The sequence below is a fragment of the Oryctolagus cuniculus genome, chromosome 3, assembly GCF_964237555.1.
Source record: "Oryctolagus cuniculus chromosome 3, mOryCun1.1, whole genome shotgun sequence".
In the NCBI taxonomy this organism is placed as follows: domain Eukaryota; kingdom Metazoa; phylum Chordata; class Mammalia; order Lagomorpha; family Leporidae; genus Oryctolagus; species Oryctolagus cuniculus.
Genome location: NC_091434.1, coordinates 48,167,368 through 48,186,386, shown reverse-complemented (window position 1 = coordinate 48,186,386; position 19,019 = coordinate 48,167,368). Strand labels below are relative to the sequence as shown.

General features: G+C 35.8%; 1 protein-coding gene across 2 annotated transcripts in view; it reads right to left on the bottom strand.

Moving 5' to 3' along the window:
* Positions 1-19,019, bottom strand: part of TMEFF2 (transmembrane protein with EGF like and two follistatin like domains 2) — a 273,922-nt gene that overhangs the window by 120,231 nt on the left and 134,672 nt on the right. For both annotated transcript variants that reach the window (XM_008258851.4, XM_002712353.5), the window contains exon 5: positions 7,113-7,209. In XM_008258851.4, coding sequence (XP_008257073.1) covers positions 7,113-7,209 — 97 coding nt within the window. The remainder of the gene's footprint in view (positions 1-7,112; positions 7,210-19,019) is intronic.

Sequence of the window (19,019 nt, the reverse complement as noted above, 5' to 3'; positions counted from 1 at the left end):
AGGCAAAATAGTCTGCTTTTGGGTGTGGGCCAGTTATTGGCTGTTGTTGTTAAAGGCTGCATATCTGAAGTATTACTGTTATAAATTTATTTTCCTTAGTAGCATTTAAAGCTTTTACCTTTGGTGTGCAGTTTAGGTCATAGATATTGCATTTGGCACTGGACATTGTTTCATGTACACCATCACATCAATCATGTTAGAAATACTAGTCCTATAATTGCAATTCTAAATTTTCTTTCACTGGGTGAAATTTAGGAAAATGTGAGCTATTTTTTTCTTAACCCAGATAGGTGGAGAATGCATAAAAGTAGGCAATAACAAGATCAAACAAATTTTTACATTTTTACATGCCCTTTGTTAAAAAGTGTCAGCATTTCCTCCTTGAAATTATAGGAATGGAAAGATATATGCTTCCTTAATCATGAATTACACATTTTCTTCTTTCCCTGAAGAGTTTTCCCAGAATATGGAAGTATTGGAAGAAAGAGGGGTGTCTTTATCCTCAGTCCCCACCCAATCACACAACAGAAAACTCCATGGCAGCTCTCTGAGGTGACAGGTGCTGTCATCATAGTGAGTCAGAGGCCATTGGAGGAGTCAATAAAACTCAATTACAGAAATCTCGCAGTTAAAAAGGACTTTTCATAAGGCCACATATACACTGGATTTTATAGACCAATTCTTTATTTTAGCATTTTATTTTAATTGTTTGCATAAGTAAAGTCACCCTAGTCCTAATTTGGGTCACTTCACTTTGAGTCCCGACAGCAGAGAACAGAGTTCAAGAAAAGGGAAGTACACTAGGGATTAGGCTGAATTAATTCCTGTTTTGTGACTCTGCAGCATCCTTGTCTTTGGTATACCATATGCATGCTGCACTGATTTCCTTACTTAGTAGAAAACAATTAGAAACTCCATGTGCAACACAATCTTTTTGTTCAATTGTCAACCAATAGTAGTTGCAAAAGAAACCATTTTCCATATTTTCTTCAGAGGTGTCTTAGTTTTCCCTGTCAAACTCACAACCCGAATGTACTAAGGTCAGCAGGACTTAAGTTCTAATTTGCTTATATGTATGGCAAAATCTGGTGCCAAAGATCATCCATGACCATTGCCCTGTTTCAAATATTTATGAGTCTCCACAGTCTAAAATGCATTAAATGTTGTAAGGATGCCAACAACACACAGTCTTCTTAGTGACAAGGAGTCTTCTCAGATCAAAAGAGCATGATGTTAAAGACTTCAAACTAAACCATATTTGTGAGATGCTTAGAAAAGGAATGCCAGATCCCATAACCTGTCTTGGAACACGTTATGGAACATCAAGGAATGGAAAAAATAGATGCTCATTCACTCTCCTGAACTCATTTTATCACAAGTATTTTGATTCTCTCCATTTTTACCACTGCATTAGAACACAAGGATGTTATACACTTGTGGAATAACACAATGATACTAGAAAACAGTACTGATGCTTTCAAACACACAATGAATGACTACTGAGAAATTAATAGCATTTAAGCTAATGATTTTGCAAATGGAGCCTGAGTGGCATGCAGAGAATAATATAGAAGCAAAATTCAAACAGGAATAAAGAGCTAAAATCATTGTATAAAGCAAACACACAAAACAATTTAAGCTACTCTTGATTTCACTCATCTTTGTCTACACCTGGTCTTACAGCTGTGCTTTCTTTTTTGATCTATTCTAATGCACTGGAAATATTAGGCATACAGCCAATTTCATACCAAGCCATATCTATGATCAGACCCAGCTACTGACTTGCTTTACAGAATAAATATATATTTAAGACTGAAATTATTCCCTTTTTATATATAAAAATTTTAAAAATCCATCTGTTGCTAATGTTAAAAATGTATATATTTAAAGAATATACATACAAAATCAAATACTAGTATTAACCTCAGGGCATTGAACTACTTCTCACAGGACCAACAGAAAGTTCCAGGCTAATTACTTCTAAGGAATAGTTCCCAGTGCAGAGTTACTACTGACCCACTTTGGGCACACTAAGATAATTTATCAGAAAAGATAATTAAGGGAATATAAAACTGTTTCTAAAATGAACCAATTATCAAAAATATTTGTTGAAACCATAAGTTGGTATTTGCAGTGCTATCAGATGGGGATTTATTAGCTTGCAATTAGTTAATTTTATATTATGCTTATTCATAAACCATTCTTTTTCCTTATAAATTATATCTGGCAGGATGTATTTGAGAGTCTCTTTGATGTGTAAGTATTTTGTTTTGACTATTTGTAGTTTATCTATAAACAGAAGCAATCTTTTAACCCATTACTTTCTCTTTCTCCTAAACTCTACCTTATAAACAAGAAGACATAACCCTTAATACAGGTGTTTTAATTATTTTTGAAGTCTATCTTAAATAAAGAGTGGATGTGCGAGGTAGGGTGTGTACTACATATCCTGTTGAATTTTAATTCTCTTTTGGAAGCTGAATACTTTCTTACATTTATGAAAATATAACTAAAGAATCTTTTGTAGCAATGGTCTTTCTTTCCTGGTGGGAAAACCTGATCATTTTCTGATTTTTAACAGCCTTCATTTTCTCCATAAGATAAAAAAAAGAGAAAACTGAAATGAAATCACAGCACATAAACTAGGATCTTCTATTCAATTATAAACCATCTGTATTCACAAAATAAAGGCATTAGAATGTTATGTTATTAGTATCTTCATTTATCAAATCCATCATCTAATTATTTTTTTCTTAGTTTACTCTAGGTATCCCTCTATATTTTAATTTTTCCCCATCTGCAGTATGATTTACTTCTTAACTCAAAAATTCCTCTAACTATGAAAATACAATGAGCTAACTATATACTGGCTTTTATAATGTAACAAATATTAACAAATATTTATCTTCACCTTGAATGTACCTAAGTGTCTTTGACTCAGTTTTTATGGCAAAATGTAAAGTGTTGATGTCTTAGTCTGAGATTAAAGACAGATCAGGAATTAATTTTTCACTGTTGTTTCAACATTGTATATGTAGTGATGACATTATTCCTCATCAGTATTAATTCACATCTTGTTAATACCTTGCAATGTAGGATTGAGAAAATTTGTATACACAAAAATTATAGTTTAGTGATATCAAGGAAAAATAAAATAATGAGTTGTATACTTTTGTTTCTCCCACTGTATATACAGTATTTTATGTTTGCAAGAGGACCTGGTTATGGTTTCATCCAAAATCAATAGTCTATCAAAGTTTCTCTGATTCAGAAAATGTCCTGTTGACTAGGACTAAAAAGTCAGATCACTCTCCTATTGCATCCTATCTTTATAGCCTATTTCATTCCATGCCTATTTAATTTCATTTATTGCTTTATTCTTGTGTCCTTCAGCTATTTCCAATCTGCCCTTCATGGCTATAAATAAATACAATACGTTAACCTACCAAGGTATTTATGTAAATGAAAATCAATGCACTTATCATTTCAGCACCATTCCTTATTGCTTGCACTGGACATTTTAAATACATTTTATTTAAACACTAACAACTCTTCCTTCTTGCCTGGGAAGTATAATGATCCTCTTGGCTCCTTGCCCTTGCAGCCCTCTCATTTTCACAGCTATGGCCACTTAGCCCCCATCTGGAGGTTCAGGCTTACTCTGAATTTTGGAACTAATCTTGTCCCTAGGCTGAAGGAATACAAGCTATCCCAGCCAAAAGCTAACTGACTGAGCATGCAGGCAGCCCTACCGCTGGTTTCCTTCTGACCTTATAATTCATTTTCCCAGATTTAGGCTGCACTTCTCTCAGTTCCTCATTACTAAGCCTTGGTTTTCTATACGAATTCTGGTAAGTGGATATTGATCCAGTTCTTCCTGTGTCCACCTATGATTCCTGTTACTGACTGATAACCCAATTCCTCTATGACTGAAATTCTGACTTCTCCTTTTCTTTGTCCCTTTTGTAACTGAACTTCTTTTTTCTGAGCTCCAGTGGGCAATTGTTGAACTTTCTGTTGTCTGTAACCTTGCCTGTCTCTGCTCATCCTGCCTTCATCCCATGGATCTGAACTCTGTGAGGTTATTCAGAGTAACATTCTGCTTGCTTGGCTGGTTTCCCCCTGCCTGCTGCAAGCTTCTCCCCTCATCACCAGCTCTATTCCTACAGGTCTTGAGGGTCACTACATATAAGCTGCCTGCAATCTGGCCATCTCATTATCCAAATATGACAGGGAAGAAGTACTATTTTAATTGCATATTTGGTTAAATTATCATGCTAAAATACCTTCTAGTTACTGCTTCCTTCTTTCTTTATCTTGGCCTTCCCACTTAAACACTTCTTTATAAAATAAAACCATAATGGAATCTAAAGTTATTTTGAAGATAACAGAGAAAATATATACAAGTGGATGAATTAAATAGTAAGAGATCAATAATTTTTAGCTGATATTATAATCTGATTCTTAAATCTTTGTAGCTGGAAAATGAAACTACGTCACCTAAATAATGGTAATGAAAAAGATGAGAAACTATAGAAATGAAATTTTTAAAAAAAATAGGAATTGATGTGAAGTATTTAAAAGTAAAACAGTTGACTGCAAGATAATTAACAGCTTGAAAGACAATGTTGAACTAGATGCAGTCAAAGATGTGTTGAGTAAGGCATTGGTGTAGCAGGTAAAGCCGCCACCTGTGACACTGGCATCCCATGTGGGTGTTGATTTGAGTCCCAGCTGCTCCACTTCCAATCCAGTTCCCTACTAATGGGAAATCAGCAGAAGATAGCCCAAGCATTTGGGCCCCTGCCACCCACATGGGAGACCCTGATGACGCTACTGGTTCCTGGCTTCAGGCTGGTCCAGCCCTGGCCATTGTGGTCATTTGGGGTGTGAAACAGTGGATGGAAGATCCCTCCCTCCCTCCCTCCCTCCCTCCCTCTCTCATTCCCTTCTTTCCTTCTTCTCTCTCTCTCTGAAGCTCTTTCAAAATAAATAAATAAATAAATAAATCTTTTTAAAAAGATTCTTTGAATACATCATTTATTTTAGAACATTTCCATTACCACGTGGGAATTTTAGAAAAGTAAAATTTCAAGCCACACTTTTTTGAAATTTTGATTCATGAAGTTTGTGGTAGAACTGAAGAATTAGTATGGCTAAAAGATATCCTAAGTAGTTCTCTTCTATGTTTGGGGACCAAGCATTCACCAGTTATTGAGATGCCCAGTTTGTTTTGAAGAGAACATAAATGTGGTTCATTACAAGTGATCAAGCCAGTACCCAGACTCTGACTGAGCTCCTACCTGCCCATTGGCTACAGGCATTTGATGGATATGGAAACTCTAGTGATGTCTGCTTTTGTTGATGGATGGCTATTTTATCTGGCTATATAATGGCAGTGTTCACCTGGGAGTACTGAGTTTATCCTAAAAACCTCAGTCTGCCCAGGTAGACTCTTAATCTCCTTAAAAACACACTTTAAGTGCAGACCGTTTTAACCAAATTATCTTGACTTAATTTTTTTTTTTTTGCCTTCATTTCCCTTAGATAAATTCTCCCTTCTACTTACAAAACTTTGGTCGAAATGATTATTAATTACTCTATGCATTTTGAAGAAAAAGGGCAGCTAAAGTTGTTTTTTTGAACGTTGTGACATATGCATAGAAAAGAAAAGAAGAGAGAGGAAAAGGAAAGAGAAAGGCCAAGGAGGGGAAAGAGAAGGAGGAGAGGAGGGGAAGGAAACAGAGTGATTGCCTCTTTTGATGATCACGCCACAGAAACCTCACTCTGAGCTGTCACTCACTTTGTCATATGATCAGGTAGGACTAGCACACGTGGATGCCCTTGAATATTCAATTTTAGCATCCATTAAGTAATATTAGCTATTATTTGTTTAACGTATCTTTATAGGAGAAGCTGAGTAGTGCATAGGGGGAAGGGAGAAGTTGAACCTACAGGGCATCCCAGAGATCACTGTTTGCTCAACCGCCTTACTTCATTCAGCCTTCGGTAGGCACACGCACATTCCTCAATTAAATCTCCACAGCCAACCAGAACCACCGTCTTAGACATAAAATTAGCAACTGCTATGTTCTGAATGTGTTTACTCCTACATTCTTATGTTGAAGTCCTAAAGCCCAAGGGGATGGTATAAGGAGGAGGGGGCCTTTCATAGGTGATGGTAGGGTGCTGAGTCCTCATGAATGGGGTTGGAATTCTTATAAGTGAGGCCAGAGACAGATCCTCTTTCCATTTCCACCATGTGAGGCTATAGTGAACACAGTGTTGACAAAAAAAACCCTCACCAGATACTAAATCTGTTTTTTTTCTTTTCTTTTCTTTCTTTCTTTCTTTCTTTTTTTTTTTTTTTTGACAGGCAGAGTGGACAGTGAGAGAGAGAGAGAGAGAGAGAGAGAGAAAGGTCTTCCTTTTGCCGTTGGTTCACCCTCCAATGGCCGCCACGGCGCACCGCGCTGATCCGATGGCAGGAGCCAGGTACTTATCCAGGTTTCCCATGGGGTGCAGAGCCCAAGTACTTGGGCCATCCTCCACTGCACTCCCTGGCCACAGCAGAGAGCTGGCCTGGAAGAGGGGCAACCGGGACAGAATCCGCCGCCCTGACCGGGACCAGAACCCGGTGTGCCGGCGCCACAAGGCGGAGGATTAGCCTAGTGAGCTGTGGCACCAGCTCAGACAGAAGAAGTCTTGATCTTGTACTTTTCATCTTCCAGAACAAGGAGAAATAAATTCTGTTGTTAATGAGCCACCAAGTTTATGGACTTATTGTTACAGCAGCCTGACCAAAAGCAAACTAGTGTTTCTTCATAAAACTTCCTGGAGGAGATTCTAGTAAATCCGATCTCCCCGTCTATCTCCACATGGAGAGTTTGCTGGGGCCTGGTAGTGCCCTGGGCAGCTGCCTGGCTGGCCCACCTCCTAAGCCTACTCCAGAAATTCCTTGCTGTTTTTCAGTAGCTCTCATTCCCTCCACTCCTTGGGAGGCCTATAAGAACATAAAAATGCTGACAATGTTGTCTTTTGGAGATTGGCTGATGGAGGAAAAAGAAAGGAATCACTGTGATTATTTTGTTTAAAAGAATAAACTATCTTACCAGACATCCTCAGCATCTTCATCACATTCTGCACCGAACTGGCAGATATCACAGGTGGACGTCTCCTTTTGACTGGTTTCTCCAGAGCCTTCATGCACTGTAGGACAGAGCAAAAGTGAACAGAAGAATTCAGCCATGTGTGCATCGTGACGAAGGCTCGAAGACAATTCTATGTCAGAGCTACTCTTCCCAGTGCAGCTGGTGCCTATTGCTGGGGTTTCACAAGGTCATACCCAACTCTTTTCTTCTGCCATTTCAATGACAAGTTCAGTAAAATTATTCAGCTCATTTGTAGGTAGTGAACACTTCCGCTTTTTCTAAAACAATTATTTATGTGTTTATTTGCAAGGGATACATACACACACACACAGAGAGAGAGAGAGAGAGAGAGAGAGAGAGAGAGAGACAAGAGAGATACCTCCCATTCACTCTTCAAATAATCACAATATTCGGTACTGGGCCATGCTGAAACCAGGAGCCAGGAACTCAATGCAAGTCTCTCACATGGGTAACAGGGATCCAACTACTTGAGCCATCACCCGCTACCTCCCAGGGTGTGCATTGGCAGGAAGCTGGATTTGGGATTGGAGAAAGGACTTGAACCCAGGCACTGCTATATAGAAAGTAGGCATCCAAAATAGTGTCTTAGGGCAGCGCTGTGGCACACAGTAGGTTATTTCTTCGCCTGCGGTGCCTGTATCCTATACGGGTGCCGGTTCTTGTCCCGGCTGCTCCTCTTCCAGTCCAGCTCCTTGCTGTGGTCTGGGAAAGCAGTAGAAGATGGCCCCTAGTCCTTGGGCCCCTGCACCCACGTAGGAGACCTGGAAGAAGCTCCTGGCTCCTGGCTTCAGATCGGCACAGCTCCAGCCGTTGCAGCCATTTGGGGAGTGAACCAATGGATGGAAGACCTTTCTCTCTGTCTCTTCCTCTCATTGTCTGTAACTACCTCTCAAATAAAATAAAATAAATAAAAATCTTAAAAAAAAACAATGTCTTATCTGCTTCACCAAACACTTGCCCCTGCTTCTTTTACAAGCAAAATAAGACAACAAGCAAGACGGCTTATTGGATTTATCAAAATTGCTTGGATAATAACTATATGATATGAGAGTTATCTAATTAAAAGTATATTACCTCTCTAAAGGAAAAATCTTTAGTGCCTATTTTACTAAACAATACTTAGCATTTTCTTATTTCTAAATTATATACTTTTTCACACAAAGAAAGTTTTTTTGTATAATTCAAGAATTCTAATTGCAGTGATTTCCTGTTTGGGGGTTATGAATATATATTCTATTTTAAAGATATATATATATATATATATATATATATATATATATATAATTACTGATAGTGACTATGGATATTGGTCCTTCCGAAATTATAGGTACAAAAAAAAGGTAATAGGTAACTTCATTATAAAATTAAGCTTTGAAAATAAAGATATAATACAATAAATTAAAACGGTCTGGTATCTTGAATGCAAGGAATGAATAACACTTTGTAAGTGATGGATTAATGTTCACCTCATTAAAACACAAAGAGTTGAAAGAAAAAGTAGCTTTACTTGAAAATAAAAACTTGCAACAATGCAGCTACCTCACAGATGATCTGACTGTATGAGCAGAACCTAGGTTTAAAGACAGATTTTCAAATGAAGAAGACCTTTAAAAAGTGTACTTCTACAAAAAAAATCATAAACTTTCAATTGAAGAAGAATATAAGTGATTCAGTACAGCATCACTTTCTGTCTTTATGAACCTCAACAAAGCATCTTTTACAGAAATAATTTGTTAGCATACACCCTGAACCTGTCAAATCAAATCTGTGTGTCTTAATATACTTAATATATTTTCTCATAATTTTTATTTGTCTATTAACAAGATAATCTTGAATATTTGCAAAAGCAAATTTATATATTGATTTAATTTATTGTTGTGCAATTGAATGATTTGATTTCCAAAATTAAAAAAAAAAAAAAACACAAGGACAATAAGACATCTCTAGGAGAGTTGTCTATTTTCTAGCCTTTCCAGGCAAGGTAGAGGGATTTATCATTCCTAAACCATATTTTGCTATTTCTTGATTATATTCACTTGCATTAAAAAAGTTTTGAGTTACACAGGTCAACTGTAATTGCAAAAGTATTGATGGCATGACTTTCCATGTGGATGCTTAAAAAAAGATGTTTCTTTCCCCCCAAAAAAATGGGGTGGGGGGAAGAATTTTTTAGACTGTGATAAAACAGCACTTATCTTATTATCCACTCTATTACTTTAACACTGGCAAGACCATTAGAGTAAACCATGGGGAGAAGAGGGAGGTTGGGGCCTCACCTCAGGGGAGACTGAACGGCTGGGGTTGGTCTCTTCATTACTTTCTTATTATTAATGCAACACAGAAGCTGCTAATGGGAGAAAGCCTTTTAGTGTTAGTGGGATTAGTGACTTCCAGGCTAAAGCTTCCTATCACTCAGGAAGCCATGCTGACACAATGGGAAGGTCCTTAATGAACAGTGATAGTCACTTGGGGCAGCCCCATTTTCTTCAGTAGCTAAGATCCCTGGTTAGGGTTCTACTGGAAGCAAGCTAGGCATTACTTTTGCTAATTCAGCATAACTAAGAATAATATTTCTACCCAAGACCCATTATATTTTTATAACAGGGTTGTAGAATGGGGATGTTGGAAAATTTTTCTTGGAAAGAGAAGTGAGAAGCATTGAAAAATATTCTGGGAATAAAAGTCCTTCGTATGAAGTTGCTCGCAATAAAAAATAAAATTGTTCCATATTACTGAAGCACAGGTTTTCACCTTTGTAACGAACAGCTGAATCAATGTACAACTTTTAATTAATTGTATAGACCAATGGTTTTTAAATAGGGTTGGGCTCAGAAGCCCCGACAGATATGTTTTTTTGTTTTTTAAATATTAATGATCTGAAATACCCTTGAAGATTATTTAATTAGTACACATAGTTTGAAGCTTGGATAGGCATATTCTAAATAAGCAGATCATCCCTAAGAGTCTCTGCCCTCAATCATGCCAAGAGGTCTGTATCTGTCTCAAGTACCCTCCTCATTCATTGTGTAGCACAGCATCTCTGATACTTAAAGTCCACAGAAACACCTGGAAGTTTTGTTAAAGTGCAGATTCTGATTCCCTTGCTGGGAGAAATGTGGCCTCAGGTTCTGCATTTCTTATAGGCCCCCAGATGCTGTTGGTGGCAGTCCATAGACTCCCCACCTCCTTTTTTTTTGTAGAAAGGATAGCACTCTGCTTTTCTTTCTTCTTTTTCTTTATTTTTTTAATTTTATTTATTTATATTTTTTGGACAGGCAGAGTTAGACAATGAGAGAGAGAGACAGAGAGAAAGGTCTTCCTTCCGTTGGTTGGTTCACCCCCCAAATGGCTGCATTGCACCGATCCGAAGCCAGGAGCCAGGTGCTTCCTCCTTGTCTCCCATGCAGGTGCAGGGCCCAAGCACTTGGGCCATCCTCCACTGCCTTCCCAGGCCACAGCAGAGAGCTGGACTGGAAGGGGAGCAACCGGGATAGAACCGGCGCCCCGACCGGGACTAGAACCCAGGGTGCCAGTGCCGCAGTCGTAGGATTAGCCTAGTGAGCCGCAGCGCCGGCCAAGCACTGTGCTTTTCAAGCTACTGTTGAATCTGTTAGCAGGTCCGTCATGACCAGCATCATTATAAACATGAAACAGACTACACTAGACTAGAAAATATTAGAGTGCACCGTATTTAGCAAGTACAGGCTTTTATTTTATAACACTGCTTTAGTTTTACATATGTGCATGCTTACATGTCTGCAATGTAAATTACAATCCTTCTTAAAGGTCACAGTTGGAAAAGCTTGGAAACGAATGATTTAGCACGTCTTCCATGCTCAGCAGAAGTGTTTTGTATTGGACTGTTTCTTCCTTTTTTTACATTACTGGAAACAGGAAGGAGCAGTGCTTAATTATTTGCATTAATATACTGATTACAAAGGAACAAAACTCATTTAGCCTGAAGTATTATCATCACTGTGCATTTGGATTTTAAGCCCTTTATTTTGAGTTGTGAAGTAAAAGACTTATTTCTCCTTATTCTACAGGAACTTGAAAGTGTTGGCAAGTGATTGAAGGAAATTTGAGGGGTGAGGGGGGTGGAGCTACTGGAAGTGCATTGCACCTGATGTACTTTCCTGTTGTAAAATCTGATCCCTTTTACTGAGATTCTGATTTAGGAGGTTACAAGAAATTATCAAATTACCATGTTGTGACATCTTTGCTCCAGTACTTTCATCAGGAGGTTGCTGAAGCTCCTCCATCACCACTTTTTTTTTTTCTTTCAAACTTTTATTTAATGAATATAAATTTCCAAAGTACAGCTTATGGATTACAATGGCTTCCCCCCCATAACATCCCTCTCACCCGCAACCCTCCCCTTTCCCACTCCCTCTCCACTTCCATTCACATCAAGATTCATTTTCGTTTCTCTTTATATACAGAAGATCAGTTTAGCATACATTAAGTAAAGATTTCAACAGTTTGCTCCCACACAGAAACGTAAAGTGAAAAATACTGTTTGAGTACTAGTTATAGCATTAAATCTCAATGTACAGCACACTAAGGACAGAGATCCTACATGAGGAGTAAGTGCACAGTGACTCCTGTTGTTGACTTAACAAATTGACACTCCTGTTTATGGCCTCAGTAATCACCCAAGGCTCTTGTCATAGCTGCCAAGGCTATGGCCCAATACAGGTATTCACTGTCCTGTGCATTAACACACCTGCTGAGTCTAATTCTGGGCCTAACTCACTGTCCCATTTGTAATTCTTAACTACTGTTACTGTTTCTGAAAGCATGGTGAAGTGCAAGGGAACTTCAAAAAAATTACAGAAATGAAATTCAAAGAAAGTTTATTTTGGTGCAAATTTTTGAAGTTCATAGGTAATTTTTTTCATGATATGTATTTTCCATGAGTTTTTAAAGATCCCCTTAAACAATAATCAAATCCATGGTTAATTCAGTATTAGTCAACTTGTTAAAGTTTGAGTTAAAAATTGGCATTCAGTGAAATACTCAGATCATAAGGGTACATTTCTTTTTTTTTTTTAAGATTTATTTATTTATTTGGAAGTCAAAATTCACAGCACTGGCCCCGTAAGAGTACATTTCAATCAATTTCAAGCAACACATATCAAGACACATGGAAGAACGCTATCATTTCAAAACAATCTCTTGTGCTCAACCCAAGTCACTTTCCTACCACCTCCATGTTTGATCTCTGTCATCAAGAATTTTTTCAGTTATTCTAGAATATCTAAAATATCAATAGTATCATATAATACCTAATTTTTAAGGCAAACTTCTTTTACTCAGAGTAACAGTTTTTGAGATTTGTTCAAGTGGTTGCCTGCATCAGTACTTTGCATCTTCTCATTGCTTAGGATTCTAGTGAATGATACAGCATAGCTTACTTATCCATTCTCTTTTTGAAAGACATATGAGTTGTTTCCAGTGCTTGGCTTGAAATTACATTGGCTTTTCAGAAATAAAGTTGCTATAAATATTCATATAAATTTTTTTGCGCACCTAAGACTTTCTTTTGGACAACTACCTGATAGCAAAATTACTGAATCTTAAAGTGAAAATTACTGTTATTGATGGCATTTAAACATTTTTAAAACATTATTTAAGGTAAATAAACTTCATGTATTTCATACATACAGATTTAGGAACACAGTGATACTTCCCACCCTAACCTCCCTCCTGTCCACACTCCCACCCTTCCTCCTCCTTCATCTCTATTCCCTCTGTTAATTTTTACAATGATCTACTTTCAGTTTACATTTTTGAGTTTTATTTTTTTGTTGTAGGAATTTTTAGAATAATTTGGATACAAGTTTTTTTGCTATCTATGTGTGTTTTGCTATCTATGTGTTGCTATCTATGTGTGCTATCTATGTTTGTATCTATGTGTGTTACATTTTTGAGTTTTATTTTTTTGTTGTAGGAATTTTTAGAATAATTTGGATACAAGTTTTTTGCTATCTATGTGTGCTATCTATGTATTTTCTTGGTGATGCTATTTTCAATGAGCAGAAATTTATACATTGAGTAGGTCAAAATTTTTTAATGTTTTTAAACTTCTGTGTAATTTATCAGAAGTATTTTACTGAAAGGTTATAAAAGTGTTCTTCCATGTTTTCTTCAAGTCTTTATTCTTTAAAAGTTTAAAAATTTTATTTTACATGCAGGCTTGTGGTCCACATCAGATTGGATTTTGTGCATGCTGAGAATTAGTGATTGATGTGGATCTTGGTATGGATTTTCTCCATTGATTATATAAATGTGGTGAAAATAATTGATTTTCACGTGACATAATATTTTGTTAAGCACTCTGCATTTGTCATCAGAAGATATATTTGTTGTATTGTTTCTCCTGTATTTTCTATGCATGGTTTTGGTATCAGAAGTAAAATGGCTTCATGATATGAGTTGATAAGTGTTCCTTTTTCCTCCATTTTAAGAAAGAATTTGTGTCAAATTAGTACTCCTAATTTATCAGTGAAGCTACCTGATCCTGGAGTTTATTTTTTAAATTGTTGGTTTAAAAATTTGAGTTTTTTTTGGTAGAAGACTTCTGATCTACTTTATATTTCCCTTTTTGTACATATATAGGATTTTATTTATTTATTATTTTTAGTTTTTGGAAAAGGCAGCAAAAATGCTTGACTGTTTACCTTCACTCTAATGTAGAATGTAAGTATACATTTTTTTTAAATGTAGATATTTAATTATAGATATTTCTTCCTACATACTGCTTTCGTTGCCTCCCACATAAATATTTATGTATTTTGTTATCATATATTTCTGTTCAAAAATATATTGTTAATATCTTCTGAGACATCTTCTCTAACCTATAGATTATTTAGTTTTTTTAAACTTGCACACATTTGGGGTTTTCCAAAGGTATATCATTTTTATTCATCTTTTATTTGTGAGATGCAATAACTTAATTTATCATGATTAGAGAAACTATTGTTTAAGTCATTTGAAATTTACTGACATGTATTTTGTGGCCAGAATATAGTCTACCTTTTTGAACATTCCATGGATACCTTAGATGTTATATCTTTCTTATGGAGAGTGATTTTTTATCAATGTTAATTAGCTTAAATTGATGGTTACTGTTTTTCAAATCATGCGTAACTGCACTGATCTTTTTGCTTAATTGTTTTATCTGTTACTGAGAAAAGAATGTTAAAATCTATATTAGTGATGGCAAATTGGCTTCCGGTTCTCTTCTGTCAATTTTTTCCTCATATTTGTAATCTTAAATATTAGATGCACAAACTTTAGTAGCCTAATGTCTTTTGGAATAGTGATTTTTTATCTGTATGAAATGCCTTTTCTGAATGGTAACAACATTAGTCTTGAAGTCTACCTTTTCTGATATTCCTACTTCTTCACCAGCTTTCCTTTGTTTACTGTTTCTGTATGTTTACTGTCAAGCTCTATGTTTCTTTATGTATAAAGACTATTTCTGGTTAAGGATATACACTTATTAAGTTTGAAGATATTTGTACTTAATTAGGGCACATCTACAGTAATTATTGATATATTTGACTTTAAGCTACCAACTTTGTGTTTGATTCTTATTCAGCCAACAGCTCATGTTTCTGTGTTCACCTTCTTAAAAAAAGGTCATGATTCAAATATTCTTTGGTATTACTTTTAATATATCACTTCTAATTATTTTTTCTAATAGGTAATATATCCTTGTGTTATTATGTTGGTGGGTGCTTTAAAGATTAAAGTGTACATCTTTAAATTATCCTAATCTATTACTTCATAAAAAATTCAATAACTGTATGACAACATATATACTCAATTAGTATATTCCAGTCCTTGCATTCTACATCATATATTTGATTCCTACCTATAAGGTAAACTCACGTTCCTTTTAAAAATTATTTTATTTTAAACAACCAACATTCTTTTGTGTTAAATTCCAAAGCAAAAAGCCAGAGATTTCAGACTTAATGAAGGGCCTGTTAATTACTGCAAAATGATTTGACTTCTGACGTGTATTTACCCTAACTTTTTCAAGACTTGTGTATTGTACCTTATTCTCCATGGGAAACATTATTGGCATCTGACATGTATTGTTTTACCTCCCCTTCTGATAAAAGGATTATGTAGATCTCACCATGGCCATCTGACTTGTAGCTCTATGATATCACACTTGGCCTTTCGACAAGCTTTTGCAATTGAAATATAAATGGAATTTAGAGAATTCTGAATAGGAACTATAAAAAAAATAGCTGTTATATGGGCTTGTACTTTCTTACTCTTTCCCTCTGTGGATAAAGATACATTCCAGAATACAGGCTGTTTCTTCAACCAGTTCCAGAATGAGAAGCTATGTAGCTCAGCACAACTACAGGAGAAGAAATATGCCTTTGATGCTGTAAGCCTCTCTGATTTATGAAGTTGCCAGTAACATAGCTTTACCAAATAAAAGCTGACTAATAAAAATACAGATTAATATTAACAAATTCTAAGGAAACAAATCTCATCACATCACTTTCCACGTTCCAGATTTTGGTTGTTTTATTTTCTAGAGAATCTGCTTTAAACTTTCTACAAATCTGCTTTGAATCATTTTACTATTTCCTTTCTATGTCAGCATATATTCTGCAGTAAAGTTGTGTTACTTAGACTATACTGTTTTTCTCCCAAAATAACACTATCTTTCCAAGTCTATGTATCGTTCCCACTTTCTACTCCATGCAGTTATAGTATATCCTGTGGGCCAACATATAAAGTATTGCATTTAATGCAGTGTAGTACTTGTATAAACATTAAACATAGTAAAAGCATATACAAACAGAGTCCTACAGAATATAAAGTTTGAAGTAAAGTACGCAGTCCCTAGAACTATCAGGTCGTATCACCAAAAAGAATGAAATCTCTAAATTTAAAATATGGCTCCCTAGAAACTTTTTCTATATGCATTCAAATTATTACAGAGCTGATAACAATCTTACATAAAGATAATGCAAACCTTTATCTGAAGTTTTTCAAAATTTAGAATAAAATTTTCTTCTATTCTGAATCAATATCAATCAGTGTTTTTTTCTTAAGTAGGCAAGATGAATAATTCCTGGTAGACTCCTTTTCTACTTCATTTACATAGACAAAGGATTGATTAATGATAGAATTTACTGTACTTGTTGTAAATAAAATTAATTTATCAAATCATGAACTTTTTTCTTTTTGAATAACTTGCATAAATTACTATCCAATTATCACCAAAAAGCAGAACTGTTGAGTTTGTTTGCCACCCAGTAAAGAACATATTCCACTTGAAGAAGAGACAGAAGTTCTTAAATAAAAACTTCCCACTCCATTCTTTAATTTGTACAAGTTGTCTATCTGCTTCTTATATGCCACTTTTCCCTCTCATCTGCTTCTCCCACAGGGAAGCAGTACTTAAATGATGGGAACTGTTGACAGTTCCTAGAGGCCCAGACAGTTCTAAGCTGTTGTTTTGTACCATAGTCATCTATATTTTTCATTTTCCAACTTTTCCCTAGAAACCTCTATACGATTTTAAAGAAAAATAATAAGAGGAAAAATTTCTATTTTTCATATTGTAATTTAAAGATAGTTGTTATGTGAATAATAGTTACATTGTGACACATTATTGAAATGAAAGTAAGAGGAGTGACATTTGGTTTCTGTTTACAAGGCTAATAGATTAATCCTACATATTTGTAAGTGCCATAATGAAGTAACATGTTCAGATATTAAGGAGAAAATCTATTATCTTTACTTCTTTTTAATTAAAAGAAGTACAACACCAATGGTAATTTTTTATTTTAATTTATTAAAAAAACTAAAGGAAGGCTGAAATCACACTTACAGATAATGATTTAAAATTGTAGAAAGTACTTGAGAAGCCCAAGAACCAAGAACAAAAGTAATTTCATATTAAAGACTCAAAAGACATCATTACATAAAATTTAATTTTTCATAATTAAGATAGATTGCTCGAGCTTGACAAAGCATCTTTAGAAATCACATCTAATTTATCTTCTGCAAAACAAGGAAAATAATTTAAGAGATTAACACAAAGCTACTATATTGAGGCACAATTTTGTTTTCATCATTTAAGCATAACTAACTTCATTTAGGACTGTTTGACTTAAGGCTGAAGATGATTTTAAAAAGAAGAGAGAATGAAGTTAGGAAGGAAGGAATGAAGGAAGAAAGGAAGGAAGGAAGGAAGGAAGGAAGGAAGGAAGGAAGGAAGGAAGGAAGGAGAGAGGGAGGGAGGGAGGGAGGAAGGAAGAAGGGAAGGAGGGAAGTAAAACAGTTTGGTATCATGCATAGCAGAATTCATTTATAGCAAGTTACTATGCCAGGCTTCGTGAAACTGTATCATATTAATTATATGATAATTGTAAGCAAATTAGTTTCATTTTTCCAGTATAATTAATTTGAAACATTTTGTGCATAGTGCTCTATTCCTATTATATTATTCATACAAATTGTTTAAATTTTCCCTTATTGAATGCCTGAAAAATGAGAAATTTATTTTTGATTGATAAGTGATGAACATCAGCATGGCTTCTGTATAGCATGGTGGATACCAAATCTCCATTAGAGTTGACTGAGAAGTCACTGGGAAGTTACTCAGTGGAAATAGAAAATATAGGCTACATTTCTGCACAGATTTTCTGATGAGTTGAACAGGTAACGGTGCATTAATTCCATGAGTACGCAGGGTCACTAAAAGGGAACTTAATGAAAGGTGGTGTTGCAGAGGGAAATGATAGAGCAGAGAGGAATACATTTGAGCAGGACAGGAAAGGGACGGAACAGAAGCAAGGTCCTCAAGGAGGAACTGAGCTTAGACATTGGTGTAGTGGCTGGCCTTAGATAGAAGTAGGAAAGTGTCTCCTGTATAAAGACGGATGGACAGTCTAGGGGAGCAGATGTCAGAAAGAAGTGCCACTCAACCGGGAAGACAGAGTGGATCTCCTTTGACCGCATTTGTGTCTCTATCATATTTATACTTTAAGGAGGCCATCAGTCGAAGAGATGTGACGACAAGACACTGAAATACTGCTGGATGACGAATGTATTCAAAGCCACTTTAAGTCTTCCCTACACTAATTTGTTGCTTCCTTACTTTGTATTTAATTCTGCTAATTAGTAAAACTCTGATGAAAAAAGGTATGTCTTTATTACCTTACGTTTCATTTTTTTAAACTTTTATTTAGTAAATGTAAATTTCCAAAGTACAGTTTATGGATTACAATGGCTTCCCCCAGCCATAACTTCCCTCCCGTCTGCACCCCTCCCATCTCCCACTCCCTCTCCCATTCCATTCACATCAAGATTCATTTTCAATTCTCTTTATATACAGAAGATCGATTTAGTATATATTAAGTAAAGATTTCATCAGTTTGCACCCACACAGAACATAAAGTGTAAAATACTGTTTCAGGACTAGTTATAGCATTAATTCACATTGGACAACACATTAAGGACAGAGATCCCACATAAGGAGTAAGTACACAGTGACTCCTGTTGTTGACTTAACAATTTGATACTCGTGTTTATGGCGTCAGTAATCTCCCTAGGCTCTAGTCATGAGTTGCCTAGGCTATGGAAGCCTTTTGAGTTTGCTGACTTTGATCTTATTCCGACAGGGTCATAGTCAAAGTGGAAGTTCTCTCCTCCCTTCAGAGAAAGGTACCTCCTTCTTTGATGGCCCCATTCTTTCTATTGGGATCTCACTCACAGAGATCTTTCATTTAGGTCCACTTATTTTTTTTTTTTTTCTTTTTTTGCTAGAGTGTCTTGGCTTTCCATGCCTAAAATACTCTCATG